This window comes from Triturus cristatus, chromosome 9 (assembly GCF_964204655.1).
Source record: "Triturus cristatus chromosome 9, aTriCri1.1, whole genome shotgun sequence".
Classification (NCBI taxonomy): Eukaryota; Metazoa; Chordata; class Amphibia; order Caudata; family Salamandridae; genus Triturus; species Triturus cristatus.
This window is the reverse complement of record NC_140592.1, coordinates 1,020,987,694-1,021,015,683: the sequence shown is the minus strand read 5'-3', so window position 1 is coordinate 1,021,015,683 and position 27,990 is coordinate 1,020,987,694. Positions and strand designations below refer to the sequence as shown.

Genomic DNA, 27,990 nt, shown 5'->3' with positions numbered 1-27,990 from the left:
AACAAACAAGGGGATGAATATTCATTTACTATTAGAACGTGCAATTGATGTTGTTTTTTAATTGTTTATAACCCCAAGGGTGCTTGGTGTGTTGTGTAATCACACCTGGCACTGAGATGGTGTGAACCAAGCTTGCATTTCTTTCCTGGACTACCGTGCTGAATGTTTTGATATATTTACCCATATAAATATGTATCGGTGAAGCTAACTGCTGTACAAGTCGTAACTGCTGCCGATTTGTAAATTTTCATTTTAAACTAAACACCCTTTAATCCTACAAGTGACATAGTTTGCCGAATTTGGTTGCTCGGTGCTTTACCGGCTGCCTGTGTGTTTTTCTTGCCAGGCTGGTTTTTTGGTTGCTTCTCTGCAAGTGTTTGGGGTTTTTCGGGGGATATTTCGCTGCGATCCGTCTCGTGTGCGTCAAAATTTTTAACCATTTTTTTCTTTCAGTGCGGAAAGTTTCCAACCCACGTGACTTCCAGTTTCATGGGTCTCGGCGCCGCTTTACCAGAAACCACAGCGGCCCCCAAGCATAGCTAAAGATGTCACCGAAACAAAGCGAGATATCGACGGCAGATAGGGACAGCCTGGGAGGCAGAGAGAACTGCGGGGAAGAGTCCGAGAGTGGTAGGAGGAGGGAGAGGGGCAGTCGGACCAGAGACAGAGACAGGAGAGTGAGAGGGCAGCGAAGGGCAGAGACAGAGGGGCAGTCAGAGCGGCGAGAGTAAGCGCGCAGAGAGCCTGGGAGGCAGAGAGAGCAGCGGGGCAGAGTCAGTGAGTGGCAGGAGGAGGGAGAGGGGCAGTCAGCCCAGAGACAGAGCTGGGAGAGTGAGAGGGCAGAGACAGAGCTGCGAGAGTAAGAGCGCAGGGCAGAGAGAAAGGGGCAGTTGAGAACCACAGGCAGAGCGGAGAGAGTAAGAGAACAGGACAGAGTCAGAGAGAGGTAGAAGGAGGCAGTGGGTAATTAGACGACCACTGGCAGAGCAGGGACAGTAAGAAGGTAGAGAAGGACAGAGTCAGGGAGGGTTAGAAAAAGCCAGAGGGACAGTCAGTCCAAAGACAGAGCGGGAGATTAAGGGGTCTAAAAGGGCAGAGCTAGACAGGTGTAGAAGGAGGCACCGGGGAGTCAGAGGGCAGACAAGGGTAGAGGGTTGAGAAGACCCCGACGGCTCACGGAGAGTCCAGGGAGAGCAGGCGGTGTGCGGAGACCGGCTGGGGTGATTAGGGGCAGGAGCGGAGGCAGAGGGGAGTCTGTCCTGGCGAAGAGACCGCTGCCTGCTGAAAGAGACGCGGTCGGAACGCCGCGGACAGAGCCACAGCTGCAGTCAGACAGTAGGGCACGCGAAAAGGAGAGGCCACGAGGCATGCCACAAGACTCGGACAGCAACGACCAGAGCTACAGCAGCAGCTCCCCTGCACCCAGCAACAGACAGGTACCGCTTCCCTCCAGGGCCCTTTCTAGGTGTTTTGCCGCCCTAGGCAAGAATTGAAAAATGCCACCCCCTCCCTTTTACTACCATCACTCTCTCCCCCTGTCACCCAGGCTAGAAGAATGAATGCATTAGAAATAAAAGAAGGTATAATACCATACGGTTTAGGCTTTAATTTACATCCGCATAACGCAGAGCTGCCATGGAAATAATTCAAGTGTCTGTAAAACCTGCTGTTACATAAATACATGAAGCGTCATAAAGGTGGCCAATGCCTCGCGTGACACCTTCAGCTAATGCAGTCCGTTCAGCCACTTCCCTATGCTTTCGGTAACTTGTGCTTTTGTTTTTACCCGTGTAAACGCGGACTATGAATCTACAACCAGAAAGTGTTTTTTGCCCCCCCCCCCCAAAAGTAAGGATTTGATGAAGGTGTCACGCCTGGCACCATGCCACTAATCCCAACACATAGTACCCCCAGGGGCACCCCGCTTTCCCCCCTCCCCCAAATTAGGTTACCCAAAGAAGACACAAGAAACAGTTGTAACTGGGTAACAAATGCTGCAGGATTTATTACATAATTCCAGGATATGTAATAGGTGGGTTATCTTACGGGCGATCCAAGGGCAGGCGGCCATCTACTTCACCCATCTACTTCACCTGCCCCGCCTGATGAGCCGGGCAGCACGGGAACGACCCGCAAGTGCTGCCCCCCAAGTGATTCTTTTTTCGATCACGTGCCGTTGAGATTCTACTCACACCCCCCCTCTCGGGGCGGAGCGTCGCATAGCAAGCCCCCGGTTGTTCAGGCCCACAACCGCCCACAGGCCTAGCGGGGCGCCGACCGGCTTCCGGGACCTCTCTGGAGGCTCCTCGTTTTGGCTCAGGCACCACGTGGTGCCGCGCAGAGGTACCCTTTGTACCGGCCTGCTTCCAGATCGCCCTGTAACTCCGCCTGCAACGAAAAGAAAAACATTAAAACGTTCAGCCAAAAACCCCACCCCACCACACCACGCCGGGTAAGCGGTAGGGAGGGTAAAAAGGCGAGGTGGGCGACAAAGAGGTCGCCAGTGAGGGTGGGGGAAGGCTAAATAGCCTTCCCCTCACACCTGGGCCCGGAAGTGACGCGCCTTTCGCGTCACTTCCGGCCCCCGACACGGAGGGGGGCACAATCAGGATCCCTGCCCCCGCCCCCCCCCGAAGGAGGGAGTGGGGAGGGGTGACCGGGGCCACTAAGGCGCCGACCGCCGAGTGGCCCCCTGCGGGGGCCGCGGTCAGCGGCATAGTACCCCCAGGGGCACCCCGCTTTCCCCCCTCCCCCAAATTAGGTTACCCAAAGAAGACACAAGAAACAGTTGTAACTGGGTAACAAATGCTGCAGGATTTATTACATAATTCCAGGATATGTAATAGGTGGGTTATCTTACGGGCGATCCAAGGGCAGGCGGCCATCTACTTCACCTGCCCCGCCTGATGAGCCGGGCAGCACGGGAACGACCCGCAAGTGCTGCCCCCCAAGTGATTCTTTTTTCGATCACGTGCCGTTGAGATTCTACTCACACCCCCCCTCTCGGGGCAGAGCGTCGCATAGCAAGCCCCCGGTTGTTCAGGCCCACAACCGCCCACAGGCCTAGCGGGGCGCCGACCGGCTTCCGGGACCTCTCTGGAGGCTCCTCGTTTTGGCTCAGGCACCACGTGGTGCCGCGCAGAGGTACCCTTTGTACCGGCCTGCTTCCAGATCGCCCTGTAACTCCGCCACAGCCCTGGAGGCGGCTAACCGTCGCAGCCAGGGCCCCCCACCAACCTAGCTCTTTACCTGCACCCTCTATTCACCAATGCTTCGCTTAAATCCAATAAAACAGATCCATGCCTCTTTGGGAGAGGTGTACTCCATCCAAGTCGAAGTACCCCTTCACATTCCCCCGGATCATCTCATGGCGAATAAAGCCCAAACCCCTTTGGGCGGGACTCAAACCCTGTGAGATCCCTTATAACCACAGGCCCAAGACATACCAGTGAGCTATAGCTCCTGGATTGTAGATGGCCCCATCTATGTCCCCAATCCCTAGACGCTATCCCAATCGGATGGGGTCTGTTGAAATAGAGGGGCCTGTGAAGATGTGCGATAACTATTCGCCCCCCAGCGGGAAGGTTACACCTATTCACAATCCTGGGCCTGCCCGCTTTGACTATTATGACGAGAAGGGTTACTTAACATTTGTACAGTCCCCTCAGATAGTTAACCTGGGGCACAGGAGTGCACCTCACTGCCAGCGCGTGACCATGGGCAAGGGGCGACTCTTGCCCCTGCCCACCATCCCTTATACCTTATAGGAATTATGCCCCTACGGATCCCTCAGTGATGATCCCATAGGCATGCCAGCTTCGGGAATCTGTTTGGCTTAAGCGTTGCGCGCTGTCATAATGTCCCCTTGTATTTGCCCCGCTGACACCCCAGATATTGGGACAGCAGCACCAGTCTCCTGCAGCTGCCGTACGCGACCAGTGATTCCGGTGGGGGGTGCCACCAACCGCAATGGTCCTCCAAGCATTACGGAAAGCCCCTTTTACCTGGGCCTCTCTTCAATTGATGGGGATTACACCCAGCTGAAGGCCAGAGGCCCGCCTAAGGAGCCTATTCACTTGTTTTGCTACCCGGCTCCCTTGTGGGAGGGCCACAGAGTTAGGGCAACGCGTGTGCTCCCAGGGCACGGAGCTGCTGGAAAGCAGATATCTGATACTCACACGCTGGTATCTTATCTGTTGCTAAATGCCCTACTGCAGGAAGTTTCCCAAGAACCGTAGACTTCGCGGTCCCACCTAACTTGATCCCATCACCTGGGGGGAACCCAGTGGTGGCAGGACCTGCATGGTAACTCCATCCCGGCGTAGCTATCGCTTATTTGTGCCGCCGAAGCAGGCAATACCCCCTTAGTCTCAAGTTCTACCCCTGGAGGATAACCTTGGGAGCAGACAAGTCTGTGGGAACCAACCGGAGACTTTGGTGCAAATACCGGCCCTATTCTGAACGTAGCGAGTGCTGCACGGTCAATAATGCCCTGATGCCCTGGGGCTCTACGTGGTCTTTACCAAACTTTGAACGACCGCACACTTGCTATATAACAACCATACCACCCACCAGCCGGGTGGAAGGTCTTCATTGCGCAACCCGAAATCTGTCCTTGGATGCAGGGGAATGCCCCCCAAAGTACATCTGGACCTATTCCTATATGGTTCCTTCAGCTAATCCTCCTGCAGGCCTAACTCTTGGTTATGGAGCCCAGCTCAGTGTTCTGCAGGCCAAACGGCTTAACCATGAACTATCGGTCGGTTTGAGACAGAGGAAAACCACGGGTTGCAATCCGCTCGCGAGCGGGCACCCGCAACCACTTGGACAATCACGCCGGTAACCTTGCCGTGATTTAGGCCCTAGTGATGCGCTATGTGGTGACCACTTATTCTTTTGCCGCTATGCCAGTGCGTCCCCGAATTCAATGGGATTGGGGCGCTGAGCTGCACCCATATCTACACCATCTAGTGGCTCAATCCAGACTTCCTTTAACATTAGATAATAACTACCATTCTATCTCGATTGCGTTGCCCTGCCCGACTAGGCACCCACCCGGGTGTCTAGGTTACAGTTAGATATGTGTGAGTTCCCCATATCAGTGACCGTTGAAGGCGGCCCACATAAGCAACCCGAACTCTGTCTATGGTTGCAGTGGAATATGTGTCTGCATTATAGGAAATCAGCAATACATGCTGCATATTTATCTAGCGTGAACTCGACCCGAAGGTATCAGAGCAAAGACTTGTGAACGATGCCTGCACTTTTATCAAGTATCTGCCTTATAGCAAGCCAGCACATACCTGTTGCATATTGTATAGCGCGAACTCGCCGCCAAAGGTATTGCACCGCTTCACATGAGCACTGTATTTACGTTACACGTACAGGCACGGGGAGCGTGAGAAATTCGTACCACAGAACACGAAACCCATTCCAGGTCACGCGAAAACCGCACCCGATTAACCCATGCGGTGCGTGGAGGGATTAGTAAACCCGTAATCGCATGCTGTGAACAGTGCATGTACTGGTATCATGTATCTGCCTTATCGGAAGCCTGCAATTACATGGTGCGTATTTATATAGTGCGAACTCGACCGGAAGGCATTTGGAGCACTTTACATGAGCACCGTATTTACAATACATCTTTACGCAAGGGGTGCTTAAGAAATTCGTACCATATTACCCGCTCCCCAACCGGATCACGCGAGCACCGCACCAGATTTTCATTGAGGTGCCGGGGGTTTATTAATGCCCATAATCGCGTATGTGAACAATGCACGCACTTGTGTCATTTAACTGCCCTATAGGAAATCAGCAATACATGTTGCAGAATTATATAGCGCGAACTCGACCTGAAGGTGTTGGAGCGCTTTACCTGAGCACCTTATTTACATTACACATTCAAGCGCGGGGGGCTTACCAGATTCGTGTCATACTAAACGATCCCCGAGCCAGGTCCATTACGCCTGCCGCACGCAGCCCACTGCATGCCCCCCCCCACCCTCGACGGCAGCGTAGCCGACTGGAGGGGGGGGCGATAACCTTAACCTTAACCAGGGAGAGCCACAGGGGTTGCACTTACCGCGATCAGCGGGGACCCAGGCAGCTCCCAGCCTTGCAGTGCTGGTGGCTTGGGGCTGTGAACCCACACTAGTCTCCTACCGGCTCCCACGGCACAGGGTATGCGGCTTCAAGCCGGCCGCACCCCCGTTAATTTACTTCGCTCGCGAGGGCGACCGCCATTGTGAAGTATGCCCCGCGGGCGATCACTAACCTGTGTGCTCTACCGGACCAAACGAAAGGTACGCCAACCGATACAGAATCAATGTAACCTGAACCTGTAACTTTGCGAGCAAGCGTCCCAAGGCAAAGGACCCACGCACGCTCATGCCCGCTCCCACCGTGCGCCGGGTGCGCGGGTTATTGGCTGTCCGCTCCCATACCAACTAACGTGCACGAGGTCCACCGCCAGCAAGCAATCTAGTCCCATTCCCTCATTCAAAACCGGCGATAAACACATCACAGGCAACGTGGGGAGAGCCCACCTAGTGTTCCAATTGTGCATGTTTCAACAGCGCAAAGGTATCGGTAATTTGCCCCCTGCGCCACTTACACCCTTGTCCTGTCACCAGCGGGTTCCGTCGGTCAACCGGACACCAAGCACGATCTAGGAGAGAGAATTGAAAGGTGAGCGCAATTGAACAAGATATAGGAGGCGCTCGACCAGGTTCTGTCAAGCATGTGACGTAATGTCCCGGGGACCAAATACGCCTTGTATGACAATGGCTATTTTGTACTTTTGCCCCCGCATCTTGGGGTCACTTGTATCATTGTCAGGGCCAAGCACCATTCAAGTGTTATTTATTTAATGTAGATTTATATAGCGCTACGGTATTAGAGCGCTTTACATGAGCACCGCTTACATTCAGGCACGGGGGGATTAAGTGATTCGCCCGGAATCCCAGGATGTGGCGTCGCCCCGAGACTCGAACCTTGCTTCCCTGCCCCTAAGTTGGAATTCTCTGCATATCTTCTTTATCCTGCGCGACTCGACCCGAAGGTATTGGAGCGTGAAGCACCGCATTTACATACATATTTAGGCACGGGGAGCGTAGGAGATTCGTACCAATAACACGATCCCCGTGGCAGGTCACGCGAGCACCGCACCAGATTAACCCTTGAGGTGCGGGGGGGGGATTCGTAATACCCGTAATCGCGTGATGTGGACAGTGCATGTACTGGTATCATGTATCTGCCTTATAGGAAGCCTGCAATTACATGATGAATATTTATATAGCTCAAACTCGACCGGAAGGCATTGGAGCACTTTACATGAGCACCGTATTTACATTACATCTTCACGCAGGGGGTGCTTAAGACATTCATACCATATTACCAGCTCCCCGCACCTGATCATGCGAGTACCGCACCCGATTATCCATTGACGTGCGGGGGGTTTATTAATGCCAGTAATCGCGTATGTGAACAATGCATGCACTTGTATCATGTATCTGCCTTATAGGAAGCCAGCAATACATGTTGCATAATTATATAGCGCGAACGCGACCTGAAGGTGTTGGAGCGCTTTACCAGAGAACCTTATTACATTACACATTCAAGCACGGGGAGCTTACAAGATTCGTACCATACTAAACGATCCCCGTGCCAGGTCCATTGCGCCTGCCGCGGCCCACTGCATGCCCCACCCCACCCCCAACTGCAGCGAGAGGGGGGGGAGATAACCTTAACCAGGGAGCGCCACAGGTGTTGCACCGCCCGCGATCAGCGGGGACCCATGCAGCTCCCAGCCTTGCAGTGCTGGTGTATTAGGGCCGTGAACCGACGCTAATCTCCTAACGGCTCCCCCGGCGCAGGTTGCCGTCGAACCCCCATTCATTTACTTTGCACGCGTATGAGCATCGTATTGACCCTACCCAGGCACTGGTAACTCAGTACCTCAATCGCGTTCGAACGCGAAATCGACACGAGGTATTGTGGCGCCTTACTTAAGTCTCGCAGTACAATATTACCATGCTTGAATGCCCCAGATCACGCGAGCTCCACACGAACGCATTGAAGCGCTTTGCAAGAGCGCCGGTTGCATAGCACAAAGTGTATTGGAGAGCTTACATGACAAGTCCAATACTCCGTGATTATGCACTCTAGGCAGCCCCCAATTCCTGTTGGACCCCGGCCGCCCCGTCACCAATCTTGATGGATCAACATAATTGCGCGAGCTCGACCGAAGGTGGTGCTGCGCTTCACATGAGTGCCGTATTTAAACTTCTAAATCTAGGCACTGGGCGCTTCGCTCCCAAGTATCATCTTGCGTGAGCGAGTGTCAGGAGCGACCTGTTGCATATTTATGCAGCGCGCCATCGTCCCGAAGGTATTTGAGCGCTTTACCCGAGTGCCCTAATTACATTACACAACTAGGCACTAGGCACGTAATTCAAATCAAATGATATGTCTTTGATCACCGGGCCACTCAGGTGCTCGAATGTCGTAATCACCGTCTAAATTTACACATCGGGCCGTGAATAGTTTAAACTCGCGTAAATGCTTGTTTCTTGTTGGGCACGGGGAGATTCAGTGAATTGCCCACAATCACGCGATGTTTTGCCGACGCCGAGGCTTCGAACCTCGTTTCCTATTTCCAATGTCGGCAGCTCTGGCCGTTACGCCACAACCTCTTTTTCTCTCGCCTATATTGGTTAAAAGACACAGTTTTAGAGTTTAGGGTTCAGAGGATCTACAAAGCAGTGTTCATTTTGGTCGATTCTTTGCTTGACCTCTCCGATAGCAATGAGTTCAGACAAGTTATTTACCAGCTGTTGGGCTCGTATTTACATTAAGTGGTTGATAGTTGCATTGCTTACTATAAAGAGACCCGTTTTAATCCCATCCGCATCACGGAGATTACGTGATTTAAAATGTATGCCCATTTCTTTTAATGGACCCCATTCTCTGACATTCGCGCTACATTCCCCGCGTCATCACCCGGACCCCACTCAAGGCACGGGGGGAGGGGGGGGGGTTAAATGATTTGCCCAGGATCACAGGAAGTAGTAGCGCGGGCACATCCGGGAGGTATTGGAGCGCTGGAGGCACCACGTTTACAACCACAAATCGCGTGTGAGGACCTGAGCCTGGGTCCTCGCATATGAATTCCTTTGCATGCCTAATGCGTCTTCTGTCGGGAACTCGACCCGAAGGTATTGGAGCGCGCCGCACAGTGATTACCAACATATGCAGGCGCGGGGAGCTCAGTGATTTGCCCCGAAACACATAATGCGGACGTGTTTACAAGATTCACTCAATTACTAACCCGATTCCGATTGAGGACCTGAAACTCGGTCCTTGCATCTGTTTCCCTCTCCATATCTATAACCTTCCTCTAGCGGGAGCTCGACCCGAAGGAATTGGAGCGCGCAGCCCGTAATTACAACATATGGAGGCACGGGGAGATTAAGCGATACGCCCCGAAACCCTTACTGAGGACGCGGCCCCGGGACTATCAAAACACTGACCACATTGCGATTGTGGCCCTGCGCCTCGGACTTTGCATCATATTTGCATATTATGCCTCTAAGCATTATCTAGAGGGAAATCAACCCGAAGGAATTGAAGCACACGGCACCGTATTTACACGCATATTGAGGCAGGTGAATTAAGTGGTTTCAACCGAATAACAGAAGAGGACGCGACCTCGCGGCTCGCCCCCTGATTCGTGCACCGGAGGAGGCAGCGCCGCCGACGGACCACAAACAGCTGCTCTGTTGCCGCAACACCCACCTGTGGGCGGGGGCGCCCACGCGAGGGCGATTCAGGACTAATCCCCCAATGCAACGAGTGGGGGTGTTGGCTTCCAGTGCTGCGCGCGCTCGATCGTTGCGGTGCAGGACTGAGCCCCCATACAGCGAGCCGTTACACCTCGGGACGGGGGGGGTTGGTTTCCACTACTGCGCGCGCTCATTATGGGAGCGCGATACGCTGCATGCCCCAAGATCCCTGAACCAGTACGAGTGCTCCACGCCCGGTTTCCCTCGCTATTCCCTGGCGCCCAAAGGCAGTCGGGCCATAGGAACCCTCCGACGACAGAGGGTGCCGGGACCGCATATTAATGGCAGCCGCCCTCGCGAAACTGCTCCATGCGAGGCCCGCACACCCCCAACCTCGGCACAGCACCGAGTGACTAGTCAGCGCGATATTCCGCCCATGCCCGCCTTCCCAGCCCCCCATGCCCCTATCTTGCATCCCCTCCGCCCGTGGCCATCCTCGCCACAGGGCCCCGTCAACCTGGCACTGCCCAGGGACAGGGCCGGGGCGGAGTGGGTGCTGCAAGACTCACCACAATCAGGCGCGTGGAGGCGACGACGATCACAGAGCCGTGGGGGCCGGAGACACACGAGGACGGCGCAGGACGACGGAGCGATGCACGAGGTGAGGAAAAAGGCGAGGTGGGCGACAAAGAGGTCGCCAGTGAGGGTGGGGGAAGGCTAAATAGCCTTCCCCTCACACCTGGGCCCGGAAGTGACGCGCCTTTCGCGTCACTTCCGGCCCCCGACACGGAGGGGGGCACAATCAGGATCCCTGCCCCCGCCCCCCCCGAAGGAGGGAGTGGGGAGGGGTGACCGGGGCCCCGGGGCCACTAAGGCGCCGACCGCCGAGTGGCCCCCTGCGGGGGCCGCGGTCAGCGGCAAGTATGGCAAATGCAACACTCAAGTGCCTCAGGCCACGGGTTGTTCTACCGAGAGCTAGTTCGTAAGTACATTGGTTGTTGCAGTTATTTCCGACTTCACAGCAGAAGTGATTTTGCTGCATTTTATAGAAGTAACAGCCCTCAAACAAGAAACAAAGGCTACTGTAAATCAAAATAAAGCTTCCATTGACGTTATTTTTGTCGTCCCGTTAAATCCGCAATCGACCAGTCTGCAGAAAGTATTTCCAAACATTATGTATATTTAGCTTCGTATTTATGTCAAAATATTCTGTCGCCTCATATTCTGTGCCATGCTGATTGGGATGTCCTTACCCTGTACTAAGCGTATTTATCCTAAGAACTGACTTTTATGCTGCGTGGCATTTTTGAAAGTTCAAATAATTAATGTGAAAGTGTTTTAAAAAAACTTTAAATAGCTTGATGGGTCAATGCACATGTTGCAGAAGGGTATGAAGAGCTTCCCTGCAGACAGCAAGAGGTCGTAGGTTTTGAAGCCTGGTTTAGTCAGATTAACTCAACCTTTCATCCTCTCAGGCTTGATGAAATGAGAACCAGTAATCTCTGCTTTAACTCCTCCTTTCATCCTCTCAGACTGGATGAAATGAGCACCAGTTATCTCGGTTACCTTAAGGTGATATTTGTTAGTTGATAAAAAAACGAGTTTTGAAATGGTTATTTTATTTAAACGTAACCACTTTTCCGCTCAGCAGCGCCATTTTATGAAGAGTGAGTAATGAAACGCAGTAGGGCGGCAAAGGCTCGGCAGAGCGACCGCTGCCTAGTGACGCTCAAATAACAGGCTCTGTGAAGATTAGGAAGTGTTCACTTTATTGCAACTGTAAATTCTGGGAATAAAATTTTGAGACTATAATCTAGAAAGGTGTCTGCAGAGCAGAATAGCACCATATCCAGAGGCCAGGGACTACTGCGTCTTCAAAATGATGAAAACGTGTGGCTTTTGTTCACCTTTGTATGGTGTTGTGTTTTAGAAGGTGCCTGTGCACAGTGGGCTTAAATCCACCCAAAAAGTAGCCCCCGCCAGCTATGGATAAAATGTTTCCCCTTTTGCCCCTTAGGCGGCCGCCTAGTCTTGTCTAATGGTAGAAATGGCCCCGCTTCCCTCCATCCAAAAACAAACGGGTTCCGCGCGCCTCCTCCCTGAATCAGGGACCGCCTCTGTCAGATACAAGCAGCTCCCCTCCACCAGACAGGTACCCCTCGCCTCCTCCCAGAAACAGAGACATCCTTACTCTGTCAGATTCAAGCAGATCAACTCCATCGAGAAACTACCTGACTCTCCCCGTCCAACGACAAACAGGCACGAGCAAACACGACTTCACTCCCTCGAGCGACAAACAGGCACGGGCAAACACAACTTCACTCCATCCAGCGACAAGCAGGCAAGAGCAGACACTACTTCACTCCATCCAGCGACTAGAAGGTACCACTTCTACACATCCTCAGAGAAACAGGCAGCAACAAACTCTACTTCACTCCATCCAGAAACAAACAGGCACCAACAAACACTACTTCATTCTGTCCTGTGACAAATAGGCCAGAGCAAACACTACTTCACTCCATCCCGCGACAAACAGGCCAGAACAAACAGTACTTAACTCCATCCTGTGATAAACAGGCCAGAACAAACACTACTTCACTCCATCCCATAACAAACAGGCCAGAACAAACACTACTTCACTCTACCCCGCGACAAACAGGCATGAACAAATGCTACTTCACTCGATCCCGTTACTAACCGGCCAGAACAAACACTACTTCACTCCATCCCGCGACAAACAGGCCAGTACACAAACTACTTCACTCCACCCAAACACCAGCAAGTACCACTTTTGAAACCGCCAGCAAAAAACACTACTTTACTCCATCTAACAACAAAAGGGTACTGCTTCTCCCCGCTCTGAGAGAAAAAGGCAAGAGCAAACACTACTTCACTCCGTCTTGTGGCAAACAGGCAAGAGCAAACACTACTTCACTCCATCCCTCGTCAAACAGGCTACAACAAACACTACTTCAATACATCCCGTGACAAACAGGCACGAACAAACAGTAGTTCAGTCCATCCGATGACAAACAGGTCTAAACGAACACTACTTCACTCTATCCCACGATAAACAGTCAAGAACAAACACTACTTCACTCCATCCCGCGACAAACAGGCTGGAACGAACATTACTTCACTCCATCTCGCGAAAAACAGGCCAGAACAAACACTACTTCACTCCATCTAGCGACAAACAGTATTTATTTATTTAAGCAATTTATAGAGCGCGCAAATACCCTAGGGCATCTCGGCGCTGCGAACTGGTAGAGGTTGGAGCCAGAGATGAGGTGCCTATTGATTAAAAAGCCAAGTCTTGGTTAGTTTCCTAAAGGCGAGCAGGGTTGGGCATGGTTTAATATGCTGGGGAAGTGAGTTCCAAAGTTTAGCGGTAGCAACTATAAATCTTCTGTCACCCCAGGCTACTTTCCTTGTGCGGGGGATGTGCAGGAGGTTGGCAGTTGAGGACCGGAGGGTTCTATTAGGGGTGTATCCACACAGAGCTTTCTTCAAAAAGTCCGGTCCGCTTTTGTGAATGGCCTTGTAGGCAATGCAGAGAGCCTTGAACTTAATACGGCTTATTATAGGCAGCCAGTGAAGGTTTCGTACTACTGATGAAATTGGATGATACTTAGGGGTATCTGTTATTAGTCTAGCGGCTGAGTTCTGTACCATCTGGAGTCTATTGGTGACTTTTTTCTGAGCGTTAATTAGGAGGCCATTGCAATAGTCGATTTTCGACATAACTAGTGTGTTAATGAGGGTTTTACCAGCGTTAGGTGGAAGGAAAGGTAAAAGTTTTTTAATCATCCTGAGAGTGTAAAAGGATGAAGAGACGATAGCGTTAGCGTGTGAGGTGAAAGTAAGTTTATCGTCAAATAGAACACCTAGGTTTCTGACTTTTGAAGCCGGGGGAGGTGGTGGGCCCAGGTCGGTAGGCCACCAGATGGAGGACCAGATAGGGTGGAGCTTGCCAAATATCAATACTTTGGTTTTATCAGAATTTAATTTTAGGCAGTTTTTGGCCATCCAGGTGCTGATTGCGATCATGCCAGTTTGGAATTTTGCAGCAATTGTTTCTCCATCATTATGAATTGCTAGCACCAATTGTGTGTCATCGGCGTAGGAGGAAATACCCATCCCGTGGGTTTTGATGACCTTGGCCAGGTCCGATACATAGATATTAAAGAGTGTCGGACTCAAGGATGAGCCTTGTGGCACACCGCACGGGAGGGTAAAAGGGGCGGATTTGTAGTTTCCAAAATTGACTAGTTGTGTGCGATTCGAGAGAAATGAGGTCAGTAGTTTTTTGGCCTTCTGTTTGATGCCAATATTCGAGACACGGTCGATCAGAGTGGAATGATCAACCGTGTCAAAGGCTACTGACAAATCCAGCAATACAAGCACTGCTGTGCCGCCTTGATCTAGGATAGTTCTAATTTCATCTGCTGCTTTAATGAGGGCTGTTTCCGTGCCATGGCCTTTCCTGAAACCGAATTGACTTTCGTCCAGGAGGTTGTTATCTTTGATGTAGTGGGACAGTTGTGTGTTCATTAGTTTCTCAAATATTTTGGCAGGGAAAGGCAGACTTGTGATGGGTCTGTAATTTTTTGTATCTAATGGGTCGAGGTGCTGCTTTTTTAGTAGTGGCTTGATAATGGAGTTTTTCCATGTCGCGGGGTAGTGGCCAGTGTTGAACAAGGCATTGCAAATGTTGGTCAGGTTCGGGGCCAGAATGTCAGGGATACGTTTTAAAACAGAAGAAGGGCATGGATCGGTGGGGGAGCCAGACTTGATGGTTAATATGAGGTCCTTGATCTGGGTTGATGACACTTGGCTAAATGTTGAGAAAGAAGGGGTGTTTTCTTTGTTATCAGGAGTGACTGTAGAGACTTCAGGTTTAGATTGGGTGGAGAAGTTTACATATATGTTGTTCACTTTTTCTAGGAAGTCGTTGCAAAGTTCTTGGGTGGGAGCAATAGGGGGTTTATTGCAGACCCTGATAATTTAGTGACCACTTGGAAAAACTGTTTAGTGGAGTTTTTTAGCTGATTCAATCTGATTGAGGTAGAATTTGCTTTTTTCCTGAATAATGAGGTGCTTATATTTGGACAATGCTTCCTTGTAACAGAATTTGTCCAAGGTGTTATAATCTTTGCGCCAATGTCTCTCTAGGTTTCTACATCGTTGTTTTTCAAACCTAAGGATCTCGGAGAACCAGGGGGCTGATGGAGTAGATCTATTTTTAGAGACATTTTTCAGTGGTACTAGAAGGTTGAAGGTGTTGTTAAGCCATTCAGAGTAGTTTGCTGAGGCAAGTGAAGGGTCTGGAGTGGGATCGTGGTTGGTTGAATCTAGGTGTGTTTTTAGGAGATGCTGGTCCAGATGGTCCCAAGCTTTGAATTGTGTTGGAGGGGCTGGTATATTGTGACGATGGCGGGTTGTTTTTGCCTGGATAATGAACATGACTGCACTGTGGTCAGACCATGTGAGAGGTATGGTTACTATTTGTGATATTTGGGTGTTGCTGGTGCAGAGCCCGTCAAGCGTATGACTGGCTGAGTGAGTAGGGCCGATCACTAATTGGCATAGGATTACTGCCTCCAATTCTGTGATAAGGAAAGGGCTGAGGTATCATTGTCGTATAGGGTTTCTAGGTGGGAATTGAAATCACCCAGGAAAGTGAAGTCTGGTTCTCCAGTGCTGCGGTGTTAGGTAAACTGCCTGTGAGAGCTGTTGTGTTAGATAAAATAACTGCAAGACAAAGAGTTTTGTGATGTTGGGTATACTGACTGTTAGAGGGAGAGTGCTGTGGTTTTTTGTATACTGAATGTGAGAGAGAGTGCTGTTGTATTAGGTTTAATGACTGTGACTATGAGAGTAAGAGTGCTGTGATGTGCGATATAATGACTGTAAGACTGAGAAAGTGCTGTAGTGCTAGGTATACTGACTGTGAGAGTGCTGTGGTGTTAGATATAATGACTGTGTGAGAGAGCGTGCTGCGGTGTAAGATATGATGACTGAGAGAGTGCTGTGGTGTTGGGTATACTGACTGTGAGAGTGCTGTGGTGTTAGGTTTACTGACTGTGAGAATGAGAGTGCACGGGTGTTAGGTATACTGACTGTGAGACTGCTGTTGTGTTAGATATACTGTCTGTGACTGTGAGAGTGCTGTGGTGTTGGGTATACTGACTGTGAGAGTGCTGTGGTGTTGGGTATACTGGCTATGACTGTGAGAGTGATGTGGTGTTGGGTATACTGACTGTGAGCGTAAGAGTGCTGTTGTGTTGAGTATACTGCCTGTGAGAGTGATGTGCTGTTGGGTATACTGCCTGTGAGAGTGCTGTGGTGTTGGGTATACTGGCTGTGGGAGTGAGAGTGCTGTTGTGTTGAGAATACTGCCCTTGAGAGTGCTGTGGTGTTAGTTATACTGACTGTGAGAGTGCTGTGGTATTGAGTATACTGCCTGTGAGGGTGATGTGGGGTTGGCTATACTGAATGTGCGAGTGCTGTGGTATTATGTATACTGACAGTGCGAGTGCTGTGGTGTTGGGTAGACTGACTGTGAGAGTCCTGCAATGTTAGGTATACTGACTGTGAGAGTGAGAGTCCTGTGGTGTTGAGTATACTGCCTGTAACACTGGTGTGGTGTTAGGTATACTGCCTGTGAGAGTGATGTGGTGTCGAATATACTGACTGTGAGAGTGCTGTGGTATTATGTATACTGACAGTGTGAGTGCTGTGGTGTTCGGTATACTGACTGTGAGAGTGTTGTGGTGTTTGGTATACTGACTGTGAGAGTGCTGTGGTATTGAGTATACTGCCCGTGAGAGTGCTGTGGTGTTAGGTATACTGCCTGAAAGTGCTGTGGTGTTGGGTATACTGCCTGAAAGTGCTGTGGTATTATGTATACTGACAGTGTGAGTGCTGTGGTGTTGGGTATACTGCCCGTGAGAGTGCTGTGGTGTTGGGTATACTGCCTGTGAGAGTGCTGTTGTGTTGGGTATACTGCCTGTGAGAGTGCTGTTGCGGTGTTAGGTATACTGCCTGTGAGAGTGCTGTGGTGTTAGGTATACTGCCTGTGAGAGTGCTGTGGTGTTGGGTATACTGCCCGTGAGAGTGCTGTGGTGTTGGGTATACTGCCTGTGAGAGTGCTGTTGTGTTGGGTGTACTGCCTGTGAGAGTGCTGTTGCGGTGATAGGTATACTGCCTGTGAGAGTGCTGTGGTGTTGGGTATACTGCCCGTGAGAGTGCTGTGGTGTTGGGTATACTGCCCGTGAGAGTGCTGTGGTGTTGGGTATACTGCCCGTGAGAGTGCTGTGGTGTTGGGTATACTGCCCGTGAGAGTGCTGTGGTGTTGGGTATACTGCCTGTGAGAGTGCTGTTGCGGTGTTAGGTATACTGCCTGTGAGAGTGCTGCGGTGTTAGGTATACTGCCTGTGAGAGTGCTGTGGTGTTGGGTATACTGCCTGTGAGAGTGCTGTGGTGTTGGGTATACTGCCTGTGAGAGTGCTGTGGTGTTGGGTATACTGCCTGTGAGAGTGCTGTGGTGTTAGGTATACTGCCTGTGAGAGTGCTGTGGTGTTGGGTATACTGCCTGTGAGAGTGCTGTGGTGTTGGGTATACTGCCTGTGAGAGTGCTGTGGTGTTGGGTATACTGCCTGTGAGAGTGCTGTGGTGTTGGGTATACTGCCTGTGAGAGTGCTGTGGTGTTGGGTATACTGCCTGTGAGAGTGCTGTGGTGTTGGGTATACTGCCCGTGAGAGTGCTGTGGTGTTGGGTATACTGCCTGTGAGAGTGCTGTGGTGTTGGGTATACTGCCTGTGAGAGTGCTGTGGTGTTGGGTATACTGCCTGTGAGAGTGCTGTGGTGTTGGGTATACTGCCTGTGAGAGTGCTGTGGTGTTAGGTATACTGCCTGTGAGAGTGCTGTGGTGTTGGGTATACTGCCTGTGAGAGTGCTGTGGTGTTGGGTATACTGCCTGTGAGAGTGCTGTGGTGTTGGGTATACTGCCTGTGAGAGTGCTGTGGTGTTGGGTATACTGCCTGTGAGAGTGCTGTGGTGTTGGGTATACTGCCTGTGAGAGTGCTGTGGTGTTGGGTATACTGCCCGTGAGAGTGCTGTGGTGTTGGGTATACTGCCTGTGAGAGTGCTGTGGTGTTGGGTATACTGCCTGTGAGAGTGCTGTGGTGTTGGGTATACTGCCTGTGAGAGTGCTGTGGTGTTGGGTATACTGCCTGTGAGAGTGCTGTGGTGTTGGGTACACATTGCTCTTCTGCTCTTTCCCATCACGGAGTTCTTAAGAATCCCCGTAGACATCACGCGGGCAGACACGAGCTCACCACTGATGCTAGTGCAAGGGATCCAGATTCCACCTGCCCCCCCTCCCCCTCTCCCGCAGAGCTGCGGTGAGCTCCGGGGAGAACAGGGCTTTCACTCCAGCGCCTCAGTGGTCACCGTCTACGAAAAGGGCCTCTTAGTTACAGGATTAAACTGGTCACCAAAGTGGTCTCGTGACCTTTTGGGGCACCCTGCAATTACTTGGACAGCCTGTATTTCAAGGGCGTGGCTATTCAGTAGTGCAAGGTGCTGTGGCTCTGGGTACCAGGGTGTGACTAGCCCACTGCACCCCAATTATGGGTTCTTGGTATTAGTGAGGTCTGGCGAATCAGGGAACTAATGCATCCAGCGCATTTGACTCCATGGTCAGAGGCTCGAATCCAGCATGTACATTCAGCCTTTCATCCTTCTGAGGTCGATACAGTGAATTCATTGAGTTAGGTTAGCAATAAAAACATGCTACCTGTATATAGTGCTTGAACCCCAGTGATGTGAATGTGCTTTCTACAAGTACACCTGTTTCACTATATCTTTTACTCATGGAACCATGGGGTAAGATACCCATTTTCCCTGTATGTATCAAGCGCCCGGTCTGTCTTGCTAAACCACTTCGATATGTAATTTTGTAGCAAAGAGGCCAGTAGTTACACCTGTCACCCCACCAAGGGGCTTTGTAACCCATACCACATTGTTCATCTTGTTCTGACTTCAGCAAGGTGTTTGACGGGCATGGGTACCATAAAGTGTAGTTTGCAAGCAAAAATTAAAATGTGATATAATTAACAACGTGTTTTTATGTAGCGCTTTAAACTGCATTTTTAAGCACTTTAAAGAACAGATGTTCCTATTATCCAGTTTATAAGGTGGTCTCTTACTTGAGAAATATGCTTTCCTTTTCCTCACTTGTGGGATCAGTTCCCCTGGCTCCCCTGAACCAGACTGAACCCCATGTAAAGAGCAGGTGAGATGGGCCCCTGTGCCTCATAGAAGGACGTAGCTTTGGTTTTCGAGTTACGTCCATATTCCATTGGTTGGTGAGTGGTAACTGACACTGGGCATGTGCTCTGCTCTTTATAGATGTCACAGTATATGCCTGTGAGTTGGTTCTCTTGACTGAGATCTATTCTGTACTAAAATCCAGTGGAGAAAAATCTGCAGCAGAGCACCCACCGTGCCCTACAGCTGAGGGCTTGTAGGTACGTCGTAGCACAATCAAACTCAGAATATATTATCTGCTACTACTGCCTTGTGTCCCACACTCTGCAACGCTTATGTGAGCCTGCTGTGAAGTCTACTCACACCTTCTGGCTTCTCTTGTTATGCTTATGTCCATGATACTCAGGGCCACTCGGATTATGCGGGAAAAAGAGCACCAAATTGTACTGCATGGTTTACTAAATTATGCGGCATGGGAAAGAACATTGTGCGGCATAATGTTGCACATCGGTTAATAGTATTATTTGATTATTGTGTTATTTTATCACATGATAATAATACTATCTGGGCAAATATTTCACCTCATTAGTACCAATTTAACAACCAAATACAGAAATTGGCAACTGAAAGACGACCAATTAATCTTTGTGAAGGGCCTTCCACTGTGCACGAGCACATGTTGCCAAATTTTTAGTAACTTTTCACGTGTTTGAGCAACAAACACATTTTTTTGTTCAATTCTGCAGCTTATGGAGCAGAAGATAATTACGTGGCAAATCCATAATTATGCATAAAAAGCAGTGGCTGCAGAATCGCATAATTCCAGTGGCCCTAATAATACGTGATGCCTCCTGCAGCTTGCTGGTACCACTCCAAACGATGCAGCTACTTTCCAATATGGAATGGTTACTGGTGCGGACAGGATGTTGGCTAATGCACTTAAGCTGAATTTTGAAAAAACAGAAGTGCTGTTTTTTGGTGGTTCCCACATCTGGTGGCCTTATCTGTCAATTTACTTTTCCAAGGGACAGCTCCAGCTATCTGGATGTCATTGAAATGTTTTGGTGTTAACCAAGATCTTTAGATTTTACAAAAATGATACATTTAATATACGTACCTGAAGAGTGTTAAAGCTGTCCTTCTTCATTCATTGGTCTTTTATTGTGTCTTTCACATTTTTGTTCCAGTCGCTACAGCATACAGCATGGGGCAAGGGGTCGTTAGCCCACGCCAACCATTGGCCAAGTTCCAAGCCAGTGTTGGCACTCCGCTCTTTCACAAAGAGCACCGTCACACAAAGTAGTTGTTCCTGTAACTACCAGGGACTACTATGGAAGAGCCAAACATACCCATCATGGTGTCCAGCCTTTTACTGGCACTGTCATTCACCCCTCGCCCCCACCACCACCAACCCTGTCTACCTGCACGCCTCCTTTAATTGTTCTAGCCTATTTTGCTCCACACTGCCCAGTGGGGTAAAAGGGGAATGCCCCCTACCGCTGGTTTGGTTGTAAAACCAGTGGCCCCTCAAACCCCTTAGCCCCGGTGCCTACTGTACCTGATGCACCTTGATATCTACACCCCTCCCACTGCACTGGTTTTCATATTTATACAGGCTAATATTTTAGAAGAGTAAAGTTAGAGATTAAAAAAAAAATCTGGAGAATGTATGTCCCCTATTTTATTGAAGCAGAAGCACTTTCAGGCAGGAGACAGTTAAATTACAGCCATTTTTGTTTTTTTGCTTTAAAAACCGGGAGTCTCCCGTCGAAATCGGGTTAAAATTGGCATGGATGCGTATGCCATGATCCCCCTGGTTTCCTGCTCAGAAGTTCAGACCAGCTCCATGGTGCCCTGCCCCGTCCGGCCTTCTGCAGCGTGCCAGCTTCGAGTGCCCCAAGCAGAGGGGCTGTGTGGTTGTGGGTGACTGACGGTGTTTCTCAGCTACCAAGGCTTTCAGTGGCTGAAACAGAAAGGCGCGAAATCCGATTTGAGGAGTGCGCAGTTAAACCGAGAGCAGACGGTTGAGCGGCCGAGGAGGACACTCGCAGCAGCCCTGAGCCTCCGAGAGGCGGCCTCAGCCCCTGCCTCCTCCAGGGCACTACCAGACCGCACTCAGTAGCACAGCAGGCTCTGGCAGAGACCAGAGGTAGCGCCACCCCATTTCTGACTCGTAATTGACCCCGCAAGGACTGGAGCTCAGGACCTGTGAACCACCACAGTTTAGGCAATCAAAGATCTCCAGTCCAGCCATTATGTGAAGAGACACTGCCTTGCAACACTTTCTGAGAGTACATTGTTAGCATGAAACACTTTGCATGCTGGGACTTGTAGTTTTCTCTTTTTCCTATCCTACAGAATGGGCATGATACAAATCCCAGCATGCAAAGTACACCTGGCTTAAAAAAAAAAAAACAACTGGACTTTGTGATCAGGTGGGTTGCTTCGTCACTGCGCTACTGGAGTTTGAGGCGCTCCAGGGCACGTGTGACCTTCCATTTCAGGCGCTTTGAAGCAATTTCAAAATCTTTTTAGAACTTCTCATTGCTCAAAATGGTGCAATTTCTGATATGTGTCTCTTTGCATTGACTTCAAAATGATGCAGCCAGGCTCTTTTTTTCACTCCCGAGGAGAACACGAGCCACCCCTCTATTACATAAATTGCACTGGCTGCCCATTGAACATCGCGTGCAATTTAAGTGCCTTTGTATAGCCCATAAGGCCATTTATGGGGATGCTCCAAAATACATCAAAGACTGACTGGTAAAGTATGTCCCCGGCAGAGCCTTGCGCTCCTCCAAGGCCTGCAAGCTAACCTCCTCTAGGTATAAACTTAAAACCAAAGGAGGTAGAGCATTCTCGGTTCTCCTTCCTCAAATTTGGAATGATCTACCAGAAACCTTGCGAGGGGAACCGGTTCTGCTATCCTTCAGAAAGCTTCTGAAGACTCACCTGTTCAAAAAGACATTGCCTTTAGTTTAATTGTCAGCTTCGCTGCTTGTGGACTTTCCCATGCAGGCAATCTGTTCTTTTCTTTTAAAGCGCTTAGAGACCAGTGGTGATTTGCGCTATATAAAATAAAAGTAACATAACATAACTTCACAGCTTGCTTTTACTAGCGAGAAAGTGTCACTCTAAGTGTCACACATTTGCCCATTGAGCTTCCCTCATATGTATGTGAGACCACAATCAATCAATCAATCAAGAAATTTGTATAGCGCGCTACTCACCCGGAGGGTCTCAAGGCGCTGGGGGGGGGGGGGGGGGGGGGTCCGCTACTGCTCGAACAGCCAGGTCTTGAGTTGCTTCCCGAAGGAGAGGTGGTCTTGGGTACGACGGAGGTGGATGGGGAGGGAGTTCCAAGTCTTGGCTGCCAGGTAGGAGAAGGATCTTCCTCCCATGGTGGCTCTTCGAATGCGTGGAACCGCGGCGAGGGCGTGACTGGTCGATCGCAGTTGGCGGGTGGGAGTGTAGAAGGTCAGGCGGTTGTTGAGGTACCTGGGGCCCAGGTCGTGGAGGGCCTTGGGTGCGTGGGTGAGGAGACGGAACGTGATTCTCTTGCTGACGGGGAGCCATTGCAGGTCTCTCAGGTGTCCGGAGATGTGGCTGTGTCGGGGGATGTCCAGGATGAGTCGTGCGGAGGCGTTCTGGATGCGTTGGAGTCTTTTCTGTAGTTTGGCTGTGGTTCCGGTGTAGAGGGTGTTACCGTAGTCCAGTCGGCTGGTGATGAGTGCTTGGGTGACCGTCTTCCTGGTTTCGGTGGGGATCCATCGGAAGATCTTTCGGAGCATGCGTAGGATGTTGAAACACGATGATGAGACGGCGTTGACTTGTCTGGTCATCGAGAGGGAGGAGTCCAGGATGAAGCCCAGGTTGCGTGCATGGTCCGTTGGTTTGGGTGCGCTGCCTAGGGCCGGGGGCCACCAGGAGTCGTCCCAGGCAGAGGGTGATGATCCAAGGATGAGGACTTCCGTCTTGTCTGAGTTCAGTTTCAGGCGGCTGTTCTTCATCCACTCGGCTACTTCTTTCATCCCTTCGTGTAGGTTGGTTCTGGCGGTGGCAGGGTCGTTGGTGAGGGAGAGGATCAGCTGGGTGTCGTCGGCGTAGGAGATGATATTGAGGTTGTGTTGGCGTGCGATGGCTGCGAGGGGGCTCATGTACACGTTGAAGAAGGTGGGGCTGAGTGATGATCCTTGTGGTACGCCGCAGATGACTTTGGTGGCCTCGGATCTGAACGGGGGGAGGCGGACTCTCTGGGTTCTTCCGGCGAGCAACGAGATGATCCACTCCAGTGCCTTCTCTTGGATACCGACGTTGCTGAGGCGTTGTACTAGGGTGCGGTGGCAGACAGTATCAAACGTTGCGGAGAGGCCCAGGAGGATGAGGGCCGCTGTTTCCCCGTTGTCGAGCAGGGTTCGGATGTCGTCAGTGGCTGCGATGAGGGCGGTCTCGGTGCTGTGGTTGGCTCGAAATCTGGACTGTGAGTGGTCGAGGGATCCGTTTGTCTCGAGGAAGGTGGCAAGCTGTCTGTTGACGGTCTTCTCGATGACTTTGGCAGGAAACGGGAGGAGCGAGATGGGGCTGTAGTTCTTGAGGTCGGTGGGGTCTGCTGAAGGCTTCTTCAAGAGGGCTCTGAGTTCGGCATGCTTCCAGCTTTCCGGGAAGGTGGCGGTGTTGAAGGAGCAGTTGATGATGTCCCGGAGATGGGGTGCGATGACGGAGTCAGCCTTGTTGAAGACGTGGTGGGGGCATGGGTCAGATGGCGATCCGGAGTGGATGGTGTTCATCGTGCGGATGGTGTCTTCGGTGCTGACCGGGGTCCAGGCGCGGAGGATGATGGTGGGGGGCGTTGGTTCTGTGGTAGGGTGCGTGGACTGTCCGCCGAAGCTGTTGTGTATGTCTGCGATCTTGCTGTGGAAGAACGAGGCGACTGAGTCGCAGAGGTCTTGTGAGGGAGTGATGTCGTTGTTTCCGGCACTGTGGTTGGAGAGCTCTTTGACCACAGGAATGTTATACATAAGCAATCTGAAAAGTTGGAAGTTATATAAATATTCCATTGCCACCAGTTGAACCCATAATACTCAGGTCCTAATGGAAGCAGACCCTTTGAAAGTCAGCAGTACCGTATTACATTTATATAGCGCTCCCAACCAAGTGTGCCGGTATGTTATAGTTCAGCTAACCGTATTACATTTATATAGCGCTCCCAACCAAGTGTGCCGGTATGTTATAGTTCAGCTAACTTGCTATGGCTGCTATTTTTAAATACAATTAATGCTTCAATTATTCTGAGCTGCCTACGCCTCCTGCCTGGTGTGTACTGAGTTTGAGAACTGCGCAGTCATGAAATCTGACTCTGCTCAGTTTTCAGCTGCCTGCCGTTAGCACACTTTAGTTCAGTGACTTCTTAGAACTAAAGTTTCTCAAATGGGTGTAATTTCTGATATTTATATGTTTCCCTCGTCTTTTATCGCTTGATTTTGCTCGCGAGAAAAGTGTCACTAATAGTCGTAATGTCACTCATATTTACACAGAAATTAGGAAAATGTCTCACATAGCAGTTTGAAACTTTGGCAGCTATGTATCCCAGATAAATATGCAGCAAGATTATTTTATATTAACCATATATGGGTGAGGTTTTGTAGACTGCAGATCCTTTACGGAATTGCTTTAATGTGGTCTCAAATGGGATGGTTAGGAAAATGATACATAGGGAAGTAAGCAACGTGCCACTGATCACATAGCTTGTTTGAGAAGGGAAGCCGGGATCTGAGCCCAGCACTACATATTGTGCAGTTCAGAGATTGTGGAGTTCCGCTGTTTTTCTTCCGTTTAACACAAAAGATCAGTGCTTTGTTATCAGTTAATTAATTTATGTTATTCAGTTGGCGTTAGCAGATAGAGGTCTATACCTACCCTTAACAGACCTTAAATCAAACCAACATTCTACATACATATATGCATGTATGTAGTCATACAATTTAAAGTGTGTTTTCTGTTTGGAATGTTTCCACAGACACTTAGGGCCCGATTACGAGTTTGACGGTGTGTCGGTGGGACCGCCCTGCTGCCACTCGGTCAAACCCGCATGAGGACTGGCCGCACTATAATGACTTTTTTAGTCATTGGGGGGCATTTTCTTTGCTGTTCCCAAGGCAGTGACTATAAACAGGCACCGCAATTGGAACGTCAAAGGAAGTTCCAGCAGGGCATGGAATGAAAAGTCCATGCTGTGTAGGAACTTCTGTGCTTGCACCCTGTGTGCATCCACAAGGCATGAGGAACAAGGGGCCCCTGCAGAGCCCCCTTTCTTTCCTCACCACCACTGTTTTCATGGAGGAAAGACCTCCATGAAATCAGTGGCGGTGGGAAAGTCGTAATGTGCTTGGCAGGACTGTGGCGGCCCCGCCAAGTATATTGATGCCTCTTGACTGACGCACCACCGCCAAGGAACGGCGGTTCCCTGGCAGAGTCGGCGGTCCCAGGGCAGCACGACCACTGGGGCCTAATGTGGCGGTCGCAAGACTGCCACGGCCGCGTCACCACGAGTCTGGCGGTCCTCAGACTGCCAGACTGGTAATCGGGCCCTTAAGGTCAAACGCAGTGACACAAAATGCCTGTCTGAAATCACACTGCTCTCCCTAAGCGTCTACTAGAGCCGCTGTGACCGAAGGAGCAAACTACGTGAGGTCTCCCAGACCTCTTCATTTAGCTAAGTATCTCATTGTTGTGTCATTGGGATGTTGCGCCTCTCCTAAAATCTTTCTCAAGTTAGCGGTGCCAACAGTAACAATAACATAAAATAGTGTCTCCTGCCTTCCCTTATTCTGACGGCTGGCCTGGCTTGATTTTGACGGACAGAAGCATTACAGGAATGTCTGAACACCTCAGTTAAAATAATTAACAAAACAAAGAGATCTTGGAGCCCCAACAGAGTTTGTTCCTAAGATTATAGTGCGTAACATAGATGCAGGTGATGTGCAGCGTGGCTTCAGAGAGGCATGCTCCGTCTGTCACTGTTTAATCTCCAGTTTCCACTTCAAAATCTGGGCGGAATATTGCCCCCTGCGTCCCGCTTCAAAGTCAGGAGGGGGTGGGTAGAACGATAACTCCTCCCTGCCCCCCACAGTTCCCACGCCCATGGCCGCGAGCCATGCCTTCAGAGCGTGCATGGGTCATGAACAGCAGAGGGTCTGAGAACATACGCACTCACAGTCTCAACGCAATGCGGACAGGCCGTGTGCTCCTGAGCATGCGCCTCTTGAATGGGAATCACTCAATGCTGGGAGAATTCACCAGACTTTATGACAGAAAAGCTTGAAGCGGGGAGAAGGTAGGTCAGGACAGAATCATCTTGAGAAAAAAGCCTCATCTTGTCTATCGAATTCATTCACAAGGACACCTGCTCCACGGGTGATGGCTGTTCCAGCTCTGAGCGAGTGGTCAGTGAACACGGAAACGCATACTTGCCAACCGTTCCAATTTAGGAGGTAGGCTACCACTTCTATGGAAGAATTATTGTCTATGGATTTAAATCTAACATCCTACCGCTGTTAGCAGGGCTTGATTGGATGTGGTATTCCCTTCACACACATGCAGCCATAAACGTATCCACGGCGCAGCCTGATGGTGGAAGCATGAGTCCTGCTAACCCTAACAACCAATAAGCTTCTACTGGTTGCCTTCCCAGCCAATGGGAGATCACGAGGGTGGAGTTGGCAGGTATCTCAATCTATTGGTGTGTTTTCTAGCTTCCATCAGAGCTTAGCCCTTAAACTCAAAGGTGAGCAAACTAATCCGGTGCAAGACCTGTGCATTGCACGGAAAATGGCTTACCAGGTGGTATATAATAAAGCACTGCACAGCATGAGGGCGTTGAAAGATACACAGCAGAGAATTTATGTTTTTGAATCGAGAGTAGGGATTTGCCCATGATCATACAATGCAAATGGCTAGGTGGGATGTGAACCCATCACCACATGTTCAAAGTTGGCAACTTTCCCACTAGACCAAAAGTTCTTTACCCTTTGACTTCTATGGACTTCCACTGAATCATTATTGGGAAACGGAGACCCCCACTGAGTCATTACTCGAAGCCAGGGACCCCGGCATAAGCAATTTCTGATTTGAACCTCACAAGAATACACAAAAACACAGAAGCGGGTACACTTAAAATACACAATTTATCAAATATAATAGTCCCACAAACAAATACAGTAAAAACAAAATATTAATTGTAATGGAAAGGTTGGCGTTTTTCTAAATACTGTTTCTAATTCTAAAGAGGAAGCGATATGCTAGACGCTAGGGTATCACTTCAGCTTTTTTGCTCCTGCGTGCTTTTTTTGCCAGCACTTCAATGGAGGCCATTTATTGTCCATACACTGTTCTGTATATCGAGGTTTGCTTATGTGGCTCCCATAAATCAAGCTATAGATACCAACTTCATTTTTAGCCTCCAGTTTAAAAATGTTTCACATTTACAGAGCGTTTCGAAAATTTAAACTTTACATTTTGCTTCTTATGTATACTTTATTAATCTGCTAATATAATTTAAATTAAAAAATGGCCATAGACCCTCTGAGAAGGCATCCTGGACACCCAGTGGGCAGCAGACCTCCAATTAAGAACCGCGGCACTAGACTATACTGTCTTGTTGTGCAAGGCTTGGGCTTAAGTACAGGGACATAGCTACCATTGGTGTAGCAGGTGCAGTCGCACCGGGGCCCATTTAACCCTGAATATTGCTGTATTTACTACATCAGCATCAGTCAAAGAGACCATTTTCCTTGCTTGCACCAGAGCCCATGGCATCCTTCAGCACTGTCGCTGTGGCCACTTTGAACCTTGAATATCCCTAAACGTGACTCATTTCAGAGTCTCTGGACTGTGACTAGAAAGGGAAGGGGGAATGAGTGTGACCCTGAAAGAA

The 27,990-nt window shown here is 50.1% G+C and overlaps 1 protein-coding gene across 1 annotated transcript in view; it reads left to right on the top strand.

The window, feature by feature from the left end:
• The first annotated feature begins 516 nt into the window (after nt 1-516).
• Nucleotides 517-27,990, top strand: part of BATF (basic leucine zipper ATF-like transcription factor) — a 53,094-nt gene continuing 25,620 nt past the window's right edge. The window contains exon 1 of the mRNA XM_085626723.1: nt 517-1,436. Within this exon, the coding sequence (XP_085482849.1) occupies nt 1,368-1,436 (69 nt within the window). The 5' untranslated portion in view covers nt 517-1,367. The remainder of the gene's footprint in view (nt 1,437-27,990) is intronic.